Source organism: Pleurotus ostreatus (assembly GCF_014466165.1).
Source record: "Pleurotus ostreatus strain PC9 chromosome Unknown scaffold_7, whole genome shotgun sequence".
NCBI classification, from domain to species: domain Eukaryota; kingdom Fungi; phylum Basidiomycota; class Agaricomycetes; order Agaricales; family Pleurotaceae; genus Pleurotus; species Pleurotus ostreatus.
Genome location: NW_023503162.1, coordinates 2,293,342 through 2,312,923, shown reverse-complemented (window position 1 = coordinate 2,312,923; position 19,582 = coordinate 2,293,342). Strand labels below are relative to the sequence as shown.

Genomic DNA, 19,582 nt, shown 5'->3' with positions numbered 1-19,582 from the left:
ATGGATAGATGTAGAATGATATGTGGCTTCTCGGTCATATTTATGCACCACCGCAGAACGGTTGTATAGTCAATCACATTGGCCCACATATAATGAATGAACTACTGAACTAAAGCTTAATTAGCTTGCACTCAGAGTAGGATTGTCAGATCTTTGCTACTAGGTATCAACTTATACACGGTTAGAATACAGGGCGCCGGTATAATGCCTGGATAACACATCAGAGGCATCAGGCACGAAGATTTGACTAGCTTCGTCCATGATATCGTAACATATAGTCTCGTACTCCCTAGAGGCGATGTTAAGGTTATCTTGCTTGAAACGTAGGTAGGATGTATCTTGAAGAAGGGCGATAGCCCACAACAGCTCTGCAATTCTTGCGTTCAAGAGTGTATCCAGACATGCGCTACTTGTGCGAGCAATTGCGCAGAAGAGCGGGACAAAATAACATATGACTATCTGGCGAAGTCGATGGCGATCCACGGCTAGGGGTATAATGATGGGGTCTTGACTGTGGTAAGCAATGAAACACAGCCCCACGCATAGCAAGCTCACTGACATAGGAATAGTGCTTTGTAGGTCGAGAGGCGCTGAGAGGAAGGATCTGGTGAACGATAAGATCACGTTGTTATCAGGAGGGCGGAATTTAGCTAAGCCGAAGCAAGCCTTTTGAGCAGCTTTTTGGGTGTCCAGATTGAGATCACCATCTAGATAGAAGTAAAGCAGGATGTCGAGCATACCCGCCTCTAGGAAGATAAAACAACTCTCCGTACTTTGGCGGGCGGCAGCGAGGAGTAGGTCAATAATGGATAGAGCGAGTTCGTCTGAATCCTGGCGTCCATCTTCCATAATTTCTACTAGGAAAATCTTAATATCAACCACGGGCCATTTAATCAGAGCCTGCAGGAGATCCTTCGTCTGCCTCGACATGATTTACGGGAGAAGCAAGTTGAGAGCGCGCCGTCTAATCGCCAGAAGATATCCTACGCAGGGACTGTGTTCATCGTGTAAGTAGAAGGCCTTTGACCGAGAAAGGAAATTACCGTGATAGCTCAAGTAGGGTGTAGTACGTTGCTCCGATATTGCTGATATGGTCGCGATGAGGGAATTTCCGGCTTACGACGAGAAATTCGATGTACTCTGCATATTGGATAGCACGCTAGAACTTTAGCACTTGTCGTTCCTATTCCGACGGTACTCGTAGACATGAGTGTGGAGATGGTGCCTCTATGGGAATGGATGCTTGAGGAGTCATCCGTGCTACGCTACGGGTCGCAAAGGAGAGTAGGGAGAGCGAGGAGTGTAGATCTAGAATGGTTCTCAAGCGCTGTATGCTACAAGCTCTGCGAGGTGTGTTCCTATTGCGAGAAACGAGTATACGAGTTAATATAAACGATAGTGAATCCCAATGCCTCGCTCACCTGCCGTTGGAATAGGTCCTAGGACAAGCTGTTAGAGCGTCTAACATTGCCTCTGTCCCTTTATGCTTTGCTGATACCATCATCGACCCTCACGTGGGTAGAAGAAAGTGGGCGATAACTTCAATCATTTCACTCGGTTAAGCACGATTTAGGACATCGAATTGTCTATCAGTATTACACATCTAAGAAATCAGGTTCTTCCTCGATAAGCAAGTCGAGTAACTTGAAGAACGAGGCAGCGGGAAACCCAACGATGTTATGGTAGTCACCCTCGACCTTGCGGACCAACAACCCCCCAAGGCCCTTGACACTCGTAGCGTTAGTGCACGACAACTCGAAACAGGCAGTGAGGTAGTTTACCTGGATTGCGAATCCCCCAGCTCGATCGAGTCCTTCTCCACTGTCAGCGTACGCCTTGAGGATGTGTTTAGGGCTGTCAGCGAAGTACACGAGCGATCGCTCGTCGATAGACCTTTTGGTTACACAACACATCAAGAGAGTTTATACGCCTGAGCACTGCTACTTACTTCAATGCATAGCCAGGTGCAGTCAAAATTGGGTACACAACGGTGACCCCAGTGACCACCTCGCAGACTCCCCCGTTGAGGTCTAGTAGCATCCGTAGATTGTCATCTTTGGACGAAGGTTTCTCTAGAAGCTCCTGATTTATTTGTGGAAGGTCGGACCAAGAAGTCTGCGAGGTCGACGGTAGCGCATGCGTCAACACCACCGTATCCGCTGTCGTAAACGGTCAAACGGCTGATGAAACTTGTGATTTGCCAGTGGGTCTACTCACCACCGATAACAAGATCTGGCGCATTTTCAGGATCCTCGCGCTGTGCCGTAGATCAGACAACCAGTTGTTGTTCAGAAGGGTGCCCACTCACCACAAGCCGTTCGTATACATCTACCGCTTTGTATGTTGCTGTGGAAACAGGATATTCGTGTATATCCTCAAAGGAACTTATCGGCAAGTCCTCCTTGAATTTGGAGGGCACAATATCTGGCGCTAGACCCTAGTTGATGAATACGCGTATAGATACGACGATGAGGCTGCTCACGAATGTCTGCAATATCTCTTTTCTTCTTGGACTACTTGAAGCCAGAACCACTCTTTTCCCTGACAGTTTTGTGATGGCCGGGATCTTCAGAGCGTGGTTGAGTATATGTTTCTCGGGCATGATAACGCAAGTCTCCGTTAGAGTTGTTGAACGTATTTGGTAGGACGGGTTTCCTCAGCCACTGATCATGTGACCTTTCGTCCGACTCCTGAGCACTCCTGAGCAACTCCTGAGCCCCACTAGTACGTTCAAGCCCCTTCAGCTTGGATATGTGGCCGATAAAGGGGTCGATGTAGCGTATAGCATGAGCTTAACGAGCATCGGCTCAAAGTATTATCGGGGCCGGCGGGCATCTTCACATTGAGTTACCTACCTTACCTCCAAGGCAGCTCGAGAACCCCGATATGGGGTCAACGATTAGCCTGAGGGGCCGTGTCAACAATAGCTTGCCCTTGAGTAAGTATAGAGGTTGATTGTGATCTTGGGCCCGTGTGGCCCACTCCTCAGATATCACTCATCTTGATCGCAGGGCTTTCAATAAACCAGAAAAGCGAAGCAATTATGCCGTAACAGCCTCGAGGACAAATCGAAGTTATCATTTGACCAAGATCTCTTTGAATAGGGCATCGTACATACTTTGAACAATCAAGAGACACGCTCACTCGCGCGCTGAGGGATGTTCAGCACCGCTGAGTTTAAGATAGCCGGCTGGTGGGCATATGTTGAATGACCCACCCGATGAAAGGGAAGTACGAGAAGGAAATACTCATTGCCGTGGGGTGCCGTTGTCCTTCTAGAAGATTTATACCACATCTATAAATCGCAAAGCTGTTTCGTCCATGCAAGTGTTATCCCACCACCATGGTCCAGTTCTCCGTCCTGGATTTTATCAAATCACAGTGGACACCAGTGCCCCCTGCACCGAAGGCCGACCTTCATGGGCAGACAGTTGTTGTCGTTGGGGCAAACACAGGCATCGGTTTTGAAGCAGCGACACATTTCGCTAGAATGGGACCAGGAAGACTGATCCTTGCGTGCAGAAGTTTGGAAAGAGGCTCCGTTGCATTGGCCAGTCAGTCAATTTCTTTCTCGGTGTGGTCGAGACTGATTTATGTTTACCTTGGTAGAGTTGGAGGCATCTACTGGCTGCAAGACAGCCGAGCTGTGGCTCCTGGACCTTAGCAGCTTCGAGTCCGTGAGGGGATTCGCGGATCGAATTGAGCAGGAAGTCCAGCGACTCGACATCTTGATTGCCAATGCAGCCGTCGTGCCAAATCAATTCGAGGAAACGAAAGATCACTGGGAAACCTCGTCAGTTTATCGCGAGCAGCGAGGACAGTATTGAATGCGTAAACTCACGTCGATATTACAGTGTTCAAGTAAATCACATCTCTCCGGCACTGCTCATCATTCTTCTGATGCCCAAGATGTTCGCGTCGTTGGATGAGTCGCCAAGGCCGCCCAGAATCGTCGTCGTATCTAGTTCACTCCACCACTACGCCAAAATACCCGACAACGTATTCGAATCTTCCACACCTCTTCAGGTACTTTCAGACAAGGATTTGGGCCCCCCGTTGTAAGCTTTACTTAAATCACCGATTCCGTTCTTCCCGTCTAACTTACAGTAGCGAAGCGATGCCGAGATACTACTTAGCCAAGCGTACGCAAGCCAATGTCGCAGCGAGTGACCGAAGAGTGACTGACCGCGCTGAACAGTGTTCAACGTCTTCCTTACCCTCTCCTTGACTGATCACATCCCTTGTTTAACCACCGTCGCCGTAAACCCAGGGTTCTGTTACTCAGATCTGCGTCGTGACACACGAACACTCGTCATTCGGACACTTGAACGGGTGCTGGCCTTCACCGCCGAAGAAGGGAGCCGCCAGATCGTCTGGGCGGCGTTGAACTCTAGAGCGGCGCCGGGAGAGAAAGTGGATTGCATGAAAGGCGCTTTTGTGAGCTACATGTCGGTGGGTGAACCTAGCGATTTTGTGCTCAGCGATGAAGGTGCTGCATTTCGCGAGAAACTCTGGGTACGTTCTTTCGGCCAAGTACATGAGGGTTGCTGATGAACTCCGTGAGCAGCACGAGACGTTGGAGATAGTCAGTAAGTTGGACGCCAGGGTCGGGCCGATATGTGACAAATACTTCGTGTAGATAGTTGTGGTGCCGCCTGATCTGGGACCGTTCAAACGCAGTACTTGGGTCAGCGGCGAATAGCCACGCAATTGAGTATCTCACCCAATAAGCAATCATTTCCCTCCAGAGGGAGCGCTTCGACACCCAGAAATATTTTGTAATGCATACCTGGATAAGAGTAATGCCTGCGTCGAGCTTGTCCCAAACTAAGTAAGTAGTTGACCACCAACCTGCCCACGCTTAACTTTTCAAGTTCCGACTCTGTCCCGACTACCACCATCTGTTCAGAATGCTTGTCCTCTGAAACTGGGTACCATCAACGATGTTGAACAATTGGTTGGAGGGCATCTCGCATACCCCAAGCATTGATGTGGTTAAGGAACTTGGGTTTCGCGGCCATCTCTCGTCTTCCCCCTGAAGTCCTTGTATTCGAGCAACTTGCCTTCTGCGAGGATAGCCCAAGCGATAATACTCATGCGCGTACCCTGGCCCACCTCGCTTGCATGCCTCCCAAGTCTGCACCGCTTGAAGGGAAATGGCTTTTGGCCTACCGAAAACCTGGAGAACCGTTTACACAAATCCCTCAAAGCGCTGGCTGGAAGAGATGCAGCGATGCTTTGGGTCCTACCCACTTTTTCTTCAGACGCGGGCAGGGTCTCGCAGCAGACTCAGATGCTAGCCAGTTGTTGCTGAGAGTCCTACACATCGGGTCCAAGCCATTGTTCTATTTGGCGGCGTTCTCCCAATGGACTTTGTCTTCAGTGCATCTCTTTCCCAATTCCTATAACTATCGCTGGCCACGGAAGTCGTTGCTCGTCAAACACCCACGCTGGAAGTGTGTTATGTCTGCGGTCTATCTCTCGGATCCCACTATCATCGTCACGCGCCCACGCCGGTGCTTGAGCTTGAGCGCCTTACAAACACTCATACTGTATATATGTACCAATTCGCCACCGTGGATGTCCCCCGTGCCAACCTTAACCCGTTTACCTAACCTACGGTACATCGATCTAGCAGGCCCCTTGGACTTCCAAGACGTGATCTCAAAGGAAACGGACCTAGAATTGAACTTCCTCACCAGGGCATCTCGAGAGCAGTCCTGTAACCTGCAACTTCATCGCGGGTTGAAGCGAATCTCGACACCCCAGCTTGAGTACATGAATTCGGAGTTCTTGGCGCGTGCTAGTAGCGATAGTCGGTGCCCAACGTAGATGGAACCACGATCGCTTTTTGCGTATCAGTGTATTCCTCACGCGACACCGATGCCGTGGCCGTAGTCACAGCCGCGATAAATTTCGATGTTCGCGCTGGCAAGGGGTGCCGCTGCGAAAATCCTCTCCCTGCTCCCAGTGGGGCAACCCGAATCCATGCATATTGACTGTTCCAAGTCCAGTAGCACGCTTTTCAAGCCTCTTGTCGACTGACGCCCTAGCATTCGTACCAGAGCTCCACTTCGACTTCCTCCATCCGGCTTCTGGATGGGTACGCCTCAGACGGGTGCGAAGTCCAAGTCGTCGGGAGCTCTTCCTACTTCCCACTACCCAGTTTGAAAAGAATAACATTAATCCGATTGTCTCGAACCAAGAAGGTGAAGATGTTCCCCGCATTGCAGACACTTTTTGCACAACCGAAGCAAACTCTGCCCGATAGGAGTGCTGAAGTTGGGAACCAAGATCCCAGTGCTGAACAAGGACTTGGATAAACAGTCCCAGTCGAGATAACGGATGGCCGTTCGTCTATCTTTCTCTGTCTTGGCTTTACATGGGCTCACTGGCATGTACATTGGCGAATCCTGATAGATGTCGCGTATCTTAGCTTGGCAGTATAGAGGGACACACCTGACAAAACCTCACTTCACCGTAAGACACTAGCCTCCAGGAAAGTTTTCGATATCCAAAATATTTTGCATTGCTAGATAGTGAGTAAAATACATGCAGGAATCGACGTACACAGCAGTTATACAACGGGTAACACGGTACACTATATAGATATGTTTGCATCTAATTTCACAGAGCATGGCGGGAAAACGAGAAATGCATGTAAACAGGTATGAGGGAGGGGGGATTAGGATACTGATACTGAGGAGAAAGAAACGAACGAAATGCTTTAGTAAATGAATCCGATGATAAGTCACAACCACTGTCCACGCATCTCAGGAGCCTAGGGAAAAGATACCGGGAGGGGGGAGGGGAGTCGCGGAGTCGAGGGGTGTGTGTTTGCGATTCGGCCGGGGTCGCTCATTTGGAGTTTGAAGGGACCAAGGGCCCGGATTAATGAATGTCGATGATCAGTGATACACTTATACTCTCATCCCAATGCGAAAGTCAACGTGCTGGTGGATTCTCCAGCTGTATCCGGAGTCCTGTTATCCTGGGTTTGCTGTTGTTGCTGTTGCTGTTGTTGAGGTGGCAATTGTTCGCCAGACCCCAGCCCAGGGAACGGCATCCCACCCATCCCACCACCGCTACCCATATTCATCCCACCACCCCCATTAAATACTCCCATCCCACCCATGGTCGCGCCGACAGCCATCCCAATGCCCATCCCGACACCCAAACCCATGCCAAACATTCCCATGCCCATGCCCAACCCCATGTTCACGCCCATATTCATCCCGTTCATAGAGCTGACGTCGGCAGGCATGCCCACTCCACCGTTCACAAGATTCATCCCTTCGCCATTGCGGCTGAAGTTCAGATCCAGTCCACTCTGAAAGGGGGCAGGCGAGCTTGACGGAACAGGCGGCACAAACAAGTTATTCTGGTTCAAGCCGTTGATAGAGTTATTGGCGGGGGGAAACACCGAAGTTGGTGAAAGTAGCGTGGGTGACGGCGAGGGCGAAGTGGAGAAGGAGGGTGGGGGCGACACGGTGGGGGTTGGCGGGAAGGACATCGACAGGTGTTGTGGGACACCGGTATCGAGACCAATATCCATACTATCCTGTCTCGGCGCACCCATAGCAGGCGCATTCCCCATGTCCAGACTACGCAAGAACTCATTCCAGCTCTTCGGATCTTCGAATGGCGGGCTTGCGTGGACGCCCATCCCAGGGCCCATACCCATTGCAATGCTGAGCGCGCCGGGCATGCCGTCCATCCTATCCATCTCTTCCCCCAGCCTGCCTTTCCCCTTCATACTCAACGGGCTCCACGAGTTTGCCCACTCTGCCCTCCGCCGCCTGTCAACCGGCGTCCCTCTTCCAATCCACCCAGGCCTCCTCCGTGCTCGCCCTGCGCCTCTCTCACCTGAGGCTCCGGAAGACAACGGCTCGTCCTCTCCGCCCCAGTCGTCGATATCCATGCTCCTCAACAAACCCACACGGATAGAACTCAGACGCGGAGGCGGAAATGGTAGGTGTAATGCTGTAGGCGACGACGGGAACGAAGTGAAGGATGGGGAGAGCGACGGCTGCGCGGGGGACGGAGTAGATGGGAAGGTAAGGTCGGATTCTTTTGGTGGCGGTGTCGTGATCGGGATTGGAGTAGGAAGCTGAGGGATCGCAATGGTCGTCGAAGGCTCCGGGTATGATTGTGAAGAGAATGAAGGGGGTGACATAACTGCATCGCTAGACGTCACGACGTCCAGCTGCGACTGAACCGTGTTGGCGGGCAACATATCCATCGAAGGCGGTACGGCCGACGAATCAAGGGCAGATGGCTTCGCCTCTGGGACATCCGGTCTCACTGCGTCTAGATCCAGTGTCTGTATATTCAACTTTCTCTCCCCACCACCTGCCTCCTCCGTCTTTACAGCCTGGGCATCTCTCTCAACCAGCTCCCACTTCAGCTCATTCTCGCTACAATCCCCGCTTTCTACCTGAGCACACTCCCCTTCGTCATCCTCGTCGCTATCGTCGCTGTCCTCGTCGTCCTCATCCTCAAACCCATAGCCCAGCATATACGCTAACCCGTCATCTCCAAACGCGCCATTGCCGCCCCACTTCCCACCAGCAACAGCGCCGTTCGCAAGCTCCTTCTGCGACCGAGCTTCATTCTGCGTCGCGCCTTTGACAGCGCTATCGTATTGGGAATCGTCCTTCCTCGTGATAGCGCTCCCCAGAATGTTGTCCTCCTCGCTCCGCTTTCTCCGATGGCCATTGATGCTCGTATTGACAGCATCAAACCCGCCATGCGTAGCGTAATAGTCGTTGGCCTGCTGCGCGACGACGGCTCTGATCGTATCTGGCGTATATCGACGTTGGCTGGACCATCAACCGCTGGTCAGCGGCGATCAGTGGCAAATGAGGGAACACTCACATCTCCCAAACTCGCCACGAGCAGGCTACCTTCCACACCCCATCGCCTTTCTCTATCTTCGGTTGCTGGGGAGCACACGAACTGCTGCAACCACTGCAGTCATACCCATCATTGTACCCTCTTGGGTCTCCACCATCACGATTATGAGAATAATCATCGTAATATGAGCCACCTTCCATACTCTCACTGGCGTCCATTTCGAACCCATACCCGACACTCGAGGCTGACCCAGGCGTCGTATTCGAGTCAGAGCGGTAGATATTTGTATTTTCGTCATTGCCAGTGTCCTCATACAGCATTTCGCCGTTATTAGAACACGGTTCGGGTTGCCCGACGTGTTCCTCCAACACAATGACTCGCGGGGGCTCGACGTGTGGGATGATCTCCGTATCGTCAAACTTGAGTTCCTGCAGTCTCGAAGGCGGCGACGTAGACGATCGGCTGCGTAGTTGCGGTGGTGGTGTAGGCTGGATGGAAGGGGTAGTTGCTGCAGAAGTTTGGCACTCGGACGACATAGGCGACACCGTGGGGGAAGGTGTTGAGGGTGTGTTCTCGAGGGTTGTATTCGAGGGTTCGCATTCCATACACACATCGTTGTTGGTAGACATCTCGACGTCGGTTGATCGCGGGATCGGGGTATCTACATCCATGTTGTCATCTCCTATAGGAGATGTCGGAGGGGTTGACAGCGGAGACGGAGGCGCAGACGAAAGAGGGGAGAGAGGGGACATGAGATGCATTGAGAGGCTCGGCTTCAGCCGTGGACTTGAAGGCGGGCTCGACGCAGATGAAACCGGTGGAGCGAGTCCCATCTCCCTCCTCCGGCTTGCGCTCCTCGTAGCCATCCCCAGTCCGAGAGGTCGAGGCTCGCCGAGCACCACGGGTGTGCTATTTTCTGATCGTCGAGGTCGTCTGCCGCCGGTTGCTGGAGTACGTGGAGACAGCTCCAAAGGTATCCACTCCGTGAGCTTCTCCTTGCCTTTCCGTTTCACAGACATTGGGGTGGGGGGAACGGTGGTCGCTTCTGATTTTGGAGTCCCCTTCTTCTTCCCCTTCCTGACGCTGGCCTTTCCGGCAGCAGGATCTGCGGGTGTCGTCCTTCGCAGTTTCATGCTCGATGGAGAAGGGGACGTGCGCTGTCGCTTCGTCGCTCGTGTCGACCGAGGCGTGAGCAGCTGGTGCTTCGAGGTGCACTGCGATGGCGTCTCAGCACTCGATGCCGGAAACTGACTCGGCCGACGCTGCCGTTTACGAGCGCCGACATCGGGGGTGGTAGGGGGTGTCGCCAATGAAGAGGACGAGGACGCCACGGATGATGATGATGATGAAGGGGTGGCATCAACGAGTATAGACTGTCGTTTCCTCACCTGAATCGAAAATGCCGCCACGTCCGGATGGCGGGGGTGTATCCTCGGAGACCTCCTCAGGCTTGGCGACGACGGTAGACTCGGCATAGAGAGCGACGGACTCGGCGGGGAGGAAACGACCATGCCGACTGCCATCTGTAGCTTCTGATTCCGGCCGAGTTGTAGGATAATCGATGAATTTGAAATTCTGCAATTAGTATAGTAGGTGGACAGGGATGAGCCAGGTGTCGGCGGCCGAATCAATGGATAATGTGTCGGCTGGCGTTGAGGCGGGGTCGGCGGGAACGCGCCTGCGAAATGATACGCTTACAGAACGACGGCGAGAGAAGGGGATGTTTTTGGTGATTTTCTCACGCCTATACCGTTCTACAGCTTCTTATGACAGTAAACTCAGTCACGTGCGCCCCACAACAACCGTAAATTGTGCACCGCCGGTTGATGCGTTGATGGTTCATCGTGGAGGGGACGAGAAGGGGACGAGGAGGAGAGAAACATGAAGCCGACCGGAGTTGTGGACAGCTATGTATACTTCCAGATGCCATACCAGGCCCTACCTGATGACAATCTGCGGAAATGCTGAAACTTTGTGGCGGCGGTATCTGTAAATGCAGAACCATCGATCCCCGGCAATCTAAAGGCAATAATCATGCGACAGCATACGACACGAATAGCCTGAGATAGATCGAGTGTCTTCTTGCTCACACCAATGCTGAAAACGGGTAGGTTTATGGCATACGCTCACACTAATGCCAAAGTCCGAATACCACGTCAACGTTAACGCTGATCATTGAAAGTTACTTCTTGATTCACGGAAGCCTGTACAGCTAGAGTCTTCGAAGCGATGACTACGTGCCCAAGCCAGACCTCCAAGATCATTCAGGGGGATACTCGATCAGAAGGCTGCTTTAGATTCTAGAATAGAATCAGCGGTGATAACAGGGCAATGTGCTGCCTGAGATCCCAGGGCATACTGTGAAAAACGACACTAGCCTATCGCCGTACACGGCCAGCCAGGTTGTCTCATCTTGTTGAGGTCCGCTAGGACATCAAGACACTGGTGAGTCCTTGCATCAGTATAGGTACCTCGTGAGTGCAAGTAGGATCGTCTGTCAAAGTGCGTTGCTTGAAAGGCCGAGTGGAAGACAAAGTCTTGCAGATGAGGCTATTCTCATCCATTGTGCTTGACACTTTCGCTACTTTACTTATGTATACGTATTATAGATCCATAGTGGATGCGTAATATCTGAAAGTGAGTCGGTAGTGACGAAAATGTGGTGGATATGTCGATTTCAGGTGCTGGCATCGGAAGATGTGAGAGGAAAATAATCGAAAGCAGAGCTTCTTTCCACGCCGGGAATGTGTATTTTGCGTGGGTGGTGACAGAGAGTGCAAAGATGGTTCGAGGAACGATGCCAAAATAATCATATGGAATCTTGACAGATGTCGCAACTTGCTGTCGGGTGCTTAGGGGGTGCACAAAGCGGCTGAATACTCACAGTCGGCGCACCAGGTTTGGAATGTTGCCTGGCTGCGTAATCCTAGGTGAATTATCGAAAAGTATATTCGCTAGTGGAACCTTCACCGACGATTCAGTGGGCCACCAGAGAAGAGATGTGATTGAGACATACCGAACTGGAACTCCAGGTCCACCAACTTCGCTAGAGCTTCCTTCTCCTTCGGGGTCAACTCGACGTTAACCAGCTTGAGGTGCTCTATCGGGGCATTAATGTGCTTCCGGGCTTGCAGCATCCGCCGGAATCTGGGTAGCATTCTGCTCTTGTACTTGATTCCCAACTCAGGAATGAGGACAATGCGTCGCAGGGCTGGTAGGGACAAGAAGGGGGTCGGGACGTTGGGTGTGTCGCCGAGAACAAGAAGTGCATCGTTGAGGGCGGATACATGAAGTTCATCGACACTGACCAAAGGGCGACATAGTCCTTTGATGTATTCAGACGATACCGCGCCACAGGTTAAGGATAGGACTCTGGGTTGGCTAGACGGAAGGTGGACGCATAAGTCTAAAATATGTCTGAGGTCCCCTCGGTGACCGAATTCGATGTCAAGTTCGAAAGGGGGAGACGCCACACTGACTTTCAACGTGGCGTTATATTGTATGCCCTCGACCCCGACTATGAGCTTCGCTAACCATGGTGAAGTGGAAGCAGGGGGAAGCACTGCAAACACTGGCGCAATATTCGCGACGAGCGGGCCTGCGCCGACAGCGCAATCACAAATTTGGACGGTCGTCAAACTGGGCATGACCATGTTGTTGAAAACCGAGAGGTTGGAGGCGTGCATCGTAGTCAGTCGGAAGTGCGTTAAATGAGGAAGATGGACGACGAGGTTGGATGGCGTGGTGTCCGCGATGAGGACATGAGACAAATAAAGGCTGCGCAGTTTGGGCGTACGTTGTAGGACGACTAGCAGGCGCTGTACTGATAAAAACATGGCCGCGTCCATATGGAAAAGGCCAAAATGGATGACGAGTTCCTGCAGTTGGCTGAAGGGGGAATCAAAGTCTACTGAACAATTGAAAAGGTGGAGGACTTCGATGTTACATCTAGTGGCTTTATGTCCCAGGTGGTATGTCTTTCCGCTGACGCTCGGACTTGGAAATAGACATATAGATAGCATGGTAAGGAGTGGAGTGGGCGAATCGAGTAGACGAGTGACGTGCTCGTGGTCCTGTTCCGTACCGACGTTGACATCAATTTCCTTCAACCGCTCAGTGTATGGGGGCGCCAGGAGAGCCGCGGTCATTTGCAAGGAGTTATGCATATTCCCTCGCTGGATTATCAACGGTGCAGACCTCGAGCGTTTCAGCAGGAGATTCATCCAGCGTTCCGAGAAATCATTGCAAATCACTCCCCAGATGCGAGGAGTATTAAGGGCTATGTTCCTCCAAGAGCGACATACTTGAGATGCCGCACAGCAGGCATGGTAGTTTCTTGACGAATGCGGCGAACGAAGCAAAGAAAGATGCTCGAAGATCAGGGACAGAATCTCGGGAGGAAGATTTGAAATGGCGAGAAAGCGGTCATTCCTGAGGCCCTTCAGCCTCAATAGTTCGCCTTCCATTCGGCTGATTTCTTCCTCGACGTCGTTTAGTGTTTGGAGCATGCCGGACGGCGCGTGCGGCCACAATGACGGTTTGATGGCAGTGGCTTCGAACTTCGTCCGAGCCACCGCTCCGTCATGGGCGCTTATTGCTCATTGTCGGACGAATGAGCGCCTTCGTCCTGCCACCAGCTCCAAACTGGAACCAATTCTAATTCCAAGAGTTGACCTCAGTCAAACGCTATTGTATCGAATCCAAGCTCCATTCGTTATGCAGATCAAGGTTTTATCCATTTGACGGTCAACATGCGGTTCAGGACGTCCATTAGCAGCCCCCAGACCTTTTTTCGTGCGTACATCTTCTCAAGGGTAGGCGAAGTCTTACCAGGGAATCTAGGAATCATTCAAGCAATTGAGAAATTACAGAAGAAATGCATAATCAAATTCTCAGACACGGAGATGCGAGTTATCTGCAACAACGACGCCAATGAAGGCGGTATCCAAGTCTGGTCGTATGTGGTTCCATATCCCCCTTACGTTGTGGCTGACGATGACGCCCAGAGTGATCAAAGTAGACTCTGTATTTACCAATTATCGGATCCAATCCAACGCCAACAATGAAATCACGGTGCTGCTGAACGCCGAAGCACTACTATCCGCGTTGAAATCAGCTTCTACTACAGCAGAGACAGCGGATGGCGACGATGTAGTATTGAAACTCGCGAAAAAGAACGATCAAGCAGTCCTGTGTTTTGAGATCAATGGTACAACGCGATTGGGCAAGTCAATGCGTGTCTCACATGATGTGAAGATAGAGGTGATGAAGCCTACCGATGTTGCGTCGCTTAAAGAGCCTATGTGTCCTGACCCCGACGTAAGCATCTCACTATGTCGTCTATCATGCATATTCTAATCAACGTTTGTTCAGGTTCATATCTTATTGCCTCCTTTACAAAAACTGAGGACGGTCGTTGAACGCCTGAAACCTATGTCCGACGTGCTTGCCGTTAGCGCCAGCCACAGCGGATCATTAAAGCTTTCGATCAGCACCGACTCGGTCAAACTGGACACAGAATGGAGGAATTGTACGATTCCGAAAATGAGTATGTGCTGTACAGTGTGGCGTTCTTCATATACTCAGCACATTTATACAGCTCGCGAGCCCACAGACAGGGACGATGAAAACGACCACGACCCGGGGAAACATTTCCCTGTACTTGTGTCTACACGCAGCTTTTTGAAATTCCTGAATAGCCACGTTGTGTCCACTACGACCATTGCGTGTAAGTCGCAGTCCAATGTAGAGTCATAAGCTAACTTCGCTCTCCATTCTATTAGGTATCTGTCAACGTCACTGTATGATCCTTTATGTGTATGTTGGTGATTATGCCGATGCTGGAGGCGTACTGACTTTTTATATACCTGCAATCATTGATGGCGATGATTGAACCTCATACGATAATATGTATACCCTATGTATACCCGCATACCCTTGCTCCACTAATCCAAGCCAGGAACCGTCCATGAAGGAGGCTATGTTATCAACAAACCGCTTGATCTACATGCTGTAGCTTCTCGCCATTGTGCTCAGTTTGTATAAGTGATATATTGGATTTTGCAGTGCCAAGTATGCACGCCACCAGGTATCAAATATTGATTCTATAAGACTTGTACAGCTCTTCATTTCCCACCGCTGCATCAATTCTTCGTTTGATCTCTGAATTCGTATAAGTGTAGAGCGACAACCTGCCCTCTTCCCCATTCAAATCTTCCCCTGGTCACTCTTACCCTACAATGTACACGCAAGGGCATCCCGAGACCAAGAGGCGGATAGTTGCAAAGGTGAGCATGACCTGATTCGTTCACGTGCTATACGTGTCTATCATAGACCGCAGCTAACCACTCGTTCCTTTCGTAGATACATGAAAGTTTTACCACTCCGAGTCGAAAGACCGTGTCGCCTTGTATCTCTCCCTCGAGGAAATGCATAGGTTGTGTAGCGAAAGCCATCTTCCCCCCATTCAACCTGAATAGCCTTCGATCCATGCGACCAACACCGAACATACGTAACAATCCTCTTTGGACAACACCGGCGACTCCGTATATACCACAACCTCAACTTGACCTATTTGAGAGGCCCTTGAAGTGAGTCTAACACAAAGCAGATGGACTCTAAATTGAGCGAATATTTTAGGCGATGTAGCTCTGTCTTGGGAATCGCAACGAGCAAACCAGGCCAAGCGATTGAAATCAAAATCAAAGTACATACACAGATTTCAACGACTGAAGAGCCCTAAAATTACACTCTATGTAACATTACATTCTGTAAACTACTTTATTGTACTTTTAGCTTGTACTTTCCGCAGAATGCTTAGGGAGGCTCAGGCAGTCTTTGGTTTCGCTATTGACCTCTTTCCGAGGCGGTGGTTGGGTTGACCTGCGTAGATGCATTGATGAGCATTTATTGTTTCTCGCAAAAAGGGATATCCTGTCCCCTGAACGTAAAGCCGTGTCTCACAACGGTGGGTTCCATGAATACGCGAAAGCATCTATGAGTCTACAGGGTGCATGCATGGGGACACCCACAATCGATGCGGGGTATACAATGCAGGTGGGTATACTTAGAAACATATTCCATACACCCTAGCACGCTATGAGGGATGCACTCTAGCGAGTGAAATTTCCGCTTCAACATCTTGCTAATCCTGCTTCTAGTTTTGGATCGGGATTATATATGCCGGATTACCTTGAAGGAAGGGAGCAGTTGCATTGGTCCCATTTTCATCGAGGTTTGTCTCTGCGGTGGCTACCACAAACCCTGTGCTCACCCACTCGGTATATCAATCTGTGAACAGCATCCATGAGCAAAACCGGCGGGTGGCCTAACTTTCGACGAATTCACAAACAGGAGTTCGGCAACAAGAGGTTCTTCATCTCTGGTTCGCCAAACCCCACGCCAGGACTGAGTCCTGACGTCGTTGCGAAGTTAACACCCAACTCCGTCGATTTCATCGTCCGCCAGGGAATCAACGCCGTCTACACATGGAATACATGGCCCCTCCTCTATGGCGAGCTGCAGCTTTTCGTGCCCAAGAATATCGAGTACGTTTGGGATTCGGCACCACCTGCGTTCGGTCCCAAGCTAGATCATTTGGAAAAGTTGTGGAAGTTCTTTCGTGCACACCACACCATGCTGCTCGTGGTCGCGGACGGTGACAATTGGCGTACGGACATAGCGATAATTGCCTTGCAATTGGGGTGTTCAGGTGGAGTCAATCCTCCCGAATATACCTGGAGGCACAAGGGGGTACATGACAATCAGAATTTTGAGCTCCTGAAGAAGTGGAAGAAACAAGTACGCGCCAATCTAAGGGGTGCTTGAGGATCACAGAGCTTTACAGTAGTTATTCAGAATTGAGTTACGTGTAATATCTAGCGTCTGCCCCCATTCGCTGCGCCGTTCGTCTTAGGAGCACTCCCAGACACCGAATTTGCTCCGGCTCTGTATTGCATAGATGACCTGGGAGCTCGTAGGATCACTCGCAGTCCCTCGATGAATTGCCTTGTCCCACTATACTTTACACAATGTCGTCTACGCTATTTGCGTACGCCATGTCTTCCTATAGACATAGAGTACATCGAAACTCCGAGCGAACTTAATCATCTTTCTTCGGGCCTGCCTTCGGAGGTGGGGGCGATGGCCCGCCATTATGGTGGGGGAACCCATTGCCGTTGCCGTTCGTTGCATTCGGCGTTGAGGGGAAGCCATACGAGCTGACCGGAGTTGGAGCCAGACGACCTGGCGCGGACCCGTTGCTCGGCGAGCGTGAGACGGGGGGCGGGCCAAAGGTACCGGGCGTGGCCGGCGTTCTGGGTGGCTGGGAGGCAGTGTGGTACATTGGCGACGACGGCGGCGGTCCGTACGAACTCGAAGGGAACCCTAAGCCAACAGAACTGTGGGGTGCGGGAGACATGGGTGGCCCCGTCATGGCGGGGGAGTTGAGGTACGGAGAACCGGCAACGTTTGGCGAACCAAACGCTGCAGACATGGGCGTCCCAGCGTAGGAAGAGTACGGCGAGCCCTCCACCGTCCATCCGTTACCCTGTCTAACGACTTTGCCTAAGCTAGTGTTGCGCGCACGTAACTGCGCGCCTCCCCACTTGCTGCGCAAACCCGCTTTTACCCCGGATGCCTCGGCCGCGACAAGGCCGGGGGATTGATCAGCGCCGGAGACTACTTCAACCGCGCGCGTAGTGATACGAATCGCGTAGCCCATGCAGACGAATACACCGCCTAATACGCCTACACATCTGGGAAACGGATCAAGTTGTCAGCCAAACCAAGGAAACCGCGGCCATTATGCTAACCTTATGATAAGCTGCAGGAAAGTAGTAGTTTTTTGATGGATGGTTATTGCGAGAGGATCCAAATCAAATTTGAAGAATATTCCGGGGGTCCCGACGTTATGTTGCAGGACACGAGTATAATGAGTGACGCTGTATTGGTTTGTGTGGAGAGGGGCAGTTCGCGGGGCAATGTACGTCGTTGGAACAACGTGCAAGAAGTATTGGTATGCAACGAAAGCTACATTCACCCGGCACGGTTACCAAAGGCGAGAGACAACTACAAGCTGGCTTGACTCACGATCATGGGTGACCTCATATGTCATGTCCAGTGGTTGCGTGATGTCCGGGAAGAACGGTCCAAACGAGAACTCCGTAATGATATGTGATAAATTCATCACTATAGCATGGCAAGTCTGAATTAGCGCATATGCGGAACGATGGCACGCGGAACAATGAATCCCAAGCATTTGCGGACGTACAGCTGTGATCGACATGCTCATAACTTGCGTACCCGTGTCCCAGGGTGGTAATATGCAGGTTAGCTGATATGGATCGGCGTGAGTCTATGGGTGTGGTGTAGTGGCTGCAACCATGCTCACCAGTCACTTTCTTCACTGACAATGAACCCCATATGCGGCACGCGCCGCCATCCGCCTGGTGGTTGAACGTCTTGCGAAATCCGCCGGACGAGCGGCGCAATACAGTGTCGAATAGCCCTCGTGAAGTACGGGACTGAGAGACTGCTTGTTGGGCTGAAAGCGCGGTGGTATGCTCCCTGCGAAGGTAGATCAGCGACAGCTTGCATTCACAAGGAGTATAGCGTACTGCAGCGTCGTAGCTTGTCCAATATCAAACAGTGTCTATTACTTCCGTCAAAAGAGCGTCTTTGTGGCGAGGTGCAGGGTACTCACGCCGTCTCGACGGAAGGCACCACTGAGGAACAGCCTATCCCCTACTGCGTCTCGCAGATCGACACTCATGTCTAGGTGATTAAGCTTGTGGAATGCGATAAAAAGGCCGTGTGACTACTCACATTTACATGGCATATTCACCAGGAGATCCACGTTCACATCCATGAAGCTCGCCTTGTCACTATCGACGTTGAACCGATATTCTGGCCAGCCCCATATGAATTCTCCGATGTCGTTGAGCATGAGTAACCAGGCCATTAGTCCAATGAGAAGGGTCATGAATCCTCGAGATTCAGACCGGGCCTTGTAAGTCGAAGGTAGTTTTGGGAAGGCATCGAACTGGGCGATGGGTGCAGGGACTGCGGCGTCGAGTTTGTCGAGAATCGAGGTTTCTGACTCCATTACCATCGACATTGACGAGCCAAGCTGCGTCGCTTGGTCAAGAAGGCGACTAGCAGGACGTGGAGGAGGAAAGAGAAGTATATGTTGCCAGCTCAGTATGTCGACGTGTTCACAAACCCCGAGAGTTCGCCGTCTCACGTGACACCACGGAGTTTCTTCCGAGGACCGAGACTCGGAATCCACGCGACCAGCTGCTGTCGACGTGTTTTCCTCCTCTAATGTAATCGACATTGCCATTCACGTATCTCAATATTCAACTTTCAAGAGTGCCGTCGCACACATACATAGGAGTATACAGTAACTCCCAATCCCCTTTGTCTTTTCGGGCCACGCTCAGATCATAGATATACCCCGTTCCGCCAATCGCTAGCAAACATGTGAGTAGGCCCGTATAGAAACGAGACTAAAGAGACGTTATCGAGTACCTCAACTTGCACTATTTGTCGAAGTACTTCTAACGCGTTGTTGGGAAGCTCTAGGCCGCCTCCCAACTTGAGCACTCCAACGGGTGTACTTGTTTGCGACTCTGCAAGGTTTCCCGCAGAAGCGGGCGACAGGTTCTCCATCTCTGCAGCGTCTCTTTGGTGTTTAACAGGGCACGGCTGCATTATGTATATTCTC

At 51.3% G+C, this 19,582-nt stretch overlaps 7 protein-coding genes across 7 annotated transcripts; 2 read left to right on the top strand and 5 right to left on the bottom strand.

Moving 5' to 3' along the window:
- Positions 1-171: 171 nt before the first annotated feature.
- Positions 172-930, bottom strand: PC9H_010047 (uncharacterized protein; the record flags this gene model as incomplete). The annotated part of the gene is made up of 2 exons (XM_036779541.1): positions 172-511; positions 560-930. The coding sequence occupies 2 exons, from the start codon at positions 928-930 to the stop codon at positions 172-174; spliced, it is 711 nt and encodes a 236-aa protein (XP_036628930.1).
- Positions 931-1,595: 665 nt separating this feature from the next.
- Positions 1,596-2,602, bottom strand: PC9H_010046 (uncharacterized protein; the record flags this gene model as incomplete). Its single annotated transcript, XM_036779540.1, has 6 exons — positions 1,596-1,724; positions 1,782-1,893; positions 1,949-2,159; positions 2,218-2,257; positions 2,309-2,437; positions 2,483-2,602. 6 exons carry the CDS (start codon positions 2,600-2,602, stop codon positions 1,596-1,598), a joined length of 741 nt encoding a protein of 246 aa, XP_036628929.1.
- A 741-nt stretch (positions 2,603-3,343) lies between these two features.
- On the top strand, positions 3,344-4,702 carry PC9H_010045 (uncharacterized protein; the record flags this gene model as incomplete). Its single annotated transcript, XM_036779539.1, has 7 exons — positions 3,344-3,554; positions 3,610-3,793; positions 3,855-4,058; positions 4,111-4,142; positions 4,199-4,515; positions 4,568-4,585; positions 4,640-4,702. The coding sequence occupies 7 exons, from the start codon at positions 3,344-3,346 to the stop codon at positions 4,700-4,702; spliced, it is 1,029 nt and encodes a 342-aa protein (XP_036628928.1).
- A 2,226-nt stretch (positions 4,703-6,928) lies between these two features.
- On the bottom strand, positions 6,929-9,989 carry PC9H_010044 (uncharacterized protein; the record flags this gene model as incomplete). The annotated part of the gene is made up of 2 exons (XM_036779538.1): positions 6,929-8,822; positions 8,878-9,989. The coding sequence occupies 2 exons, from the start codon at positions 9,987-9,989 to the stop codon at positions 6,929-6,931; spliced, it is 3,006 nt and encodes a 1,001-aa protein (XP_036628927.1).
- Positions 9,990-11,822: 1,833 nt separating this feature from the next.
- On the bottom strand, positions 11,823-13,364 carry PC9H_010043 (uncharacterized protein; the record flags this gene model as incomplete). The annotated part of the gene is made up of 1 exon (XM_036779537.1): positions 11,823-13,364. One exon carries the CDS (start codon positions 13,362-13,364, stop codon positions 11,823-11,825), a length of 1,542 nt encoding a protein of 513 aa, XP_036628926.1.
- A 243-nt stretch (positions 13,365-13,607) lies between these two features.
- Positions 13,608-14,749, top strand: PC9H_010042 (uncharacterized protein; the record flags this gene model as incomplete). The annotated part of the gene is made up of 6 exons (XM_036779536.1): positions 13,608-13,650; positions 13,699-13,813; positions 13,863-14,175; positions 14,230-14,404; positions 14,456-14,584; positions 14,640-14,749. The coding sequence occupies 6 exons, from the start codon at positions 13,608-13,610 to the stop codon at positions 14,747-14,749; spliced, it is 885 nt and encodes a 294-aa protein (XP_036628925.1).
- Positions 14,750-16,957: 2,208 nt separating this feature from the next.
- PC9H_010041 (uncharacterized protein) lies at positions 16,958-18,973 on the bottom strand (the record flags this gene model as incomplete). Its single annotated transcript, XM_036779535.1, has 8 exons — positions 16,958-17,612; positions 17,670-17,886; positions 17,947-18,045; positions 18,128-18,190; positions 18,248-18,423; positions 18,474-18,508; positions 18,560-18,630; positions 18,682-18,973. The coding sequence occupies 8 exons, from the start codon at positions 18,971-18,973 to the stop codon at positions 16,958-16,960; spliced, it is 1,608 nt and encodes a 535-aa protein (XP_036628924.1).
- Between the last annotated feature and the right edge of the window lie 609 nt (positions 18,974-19,582).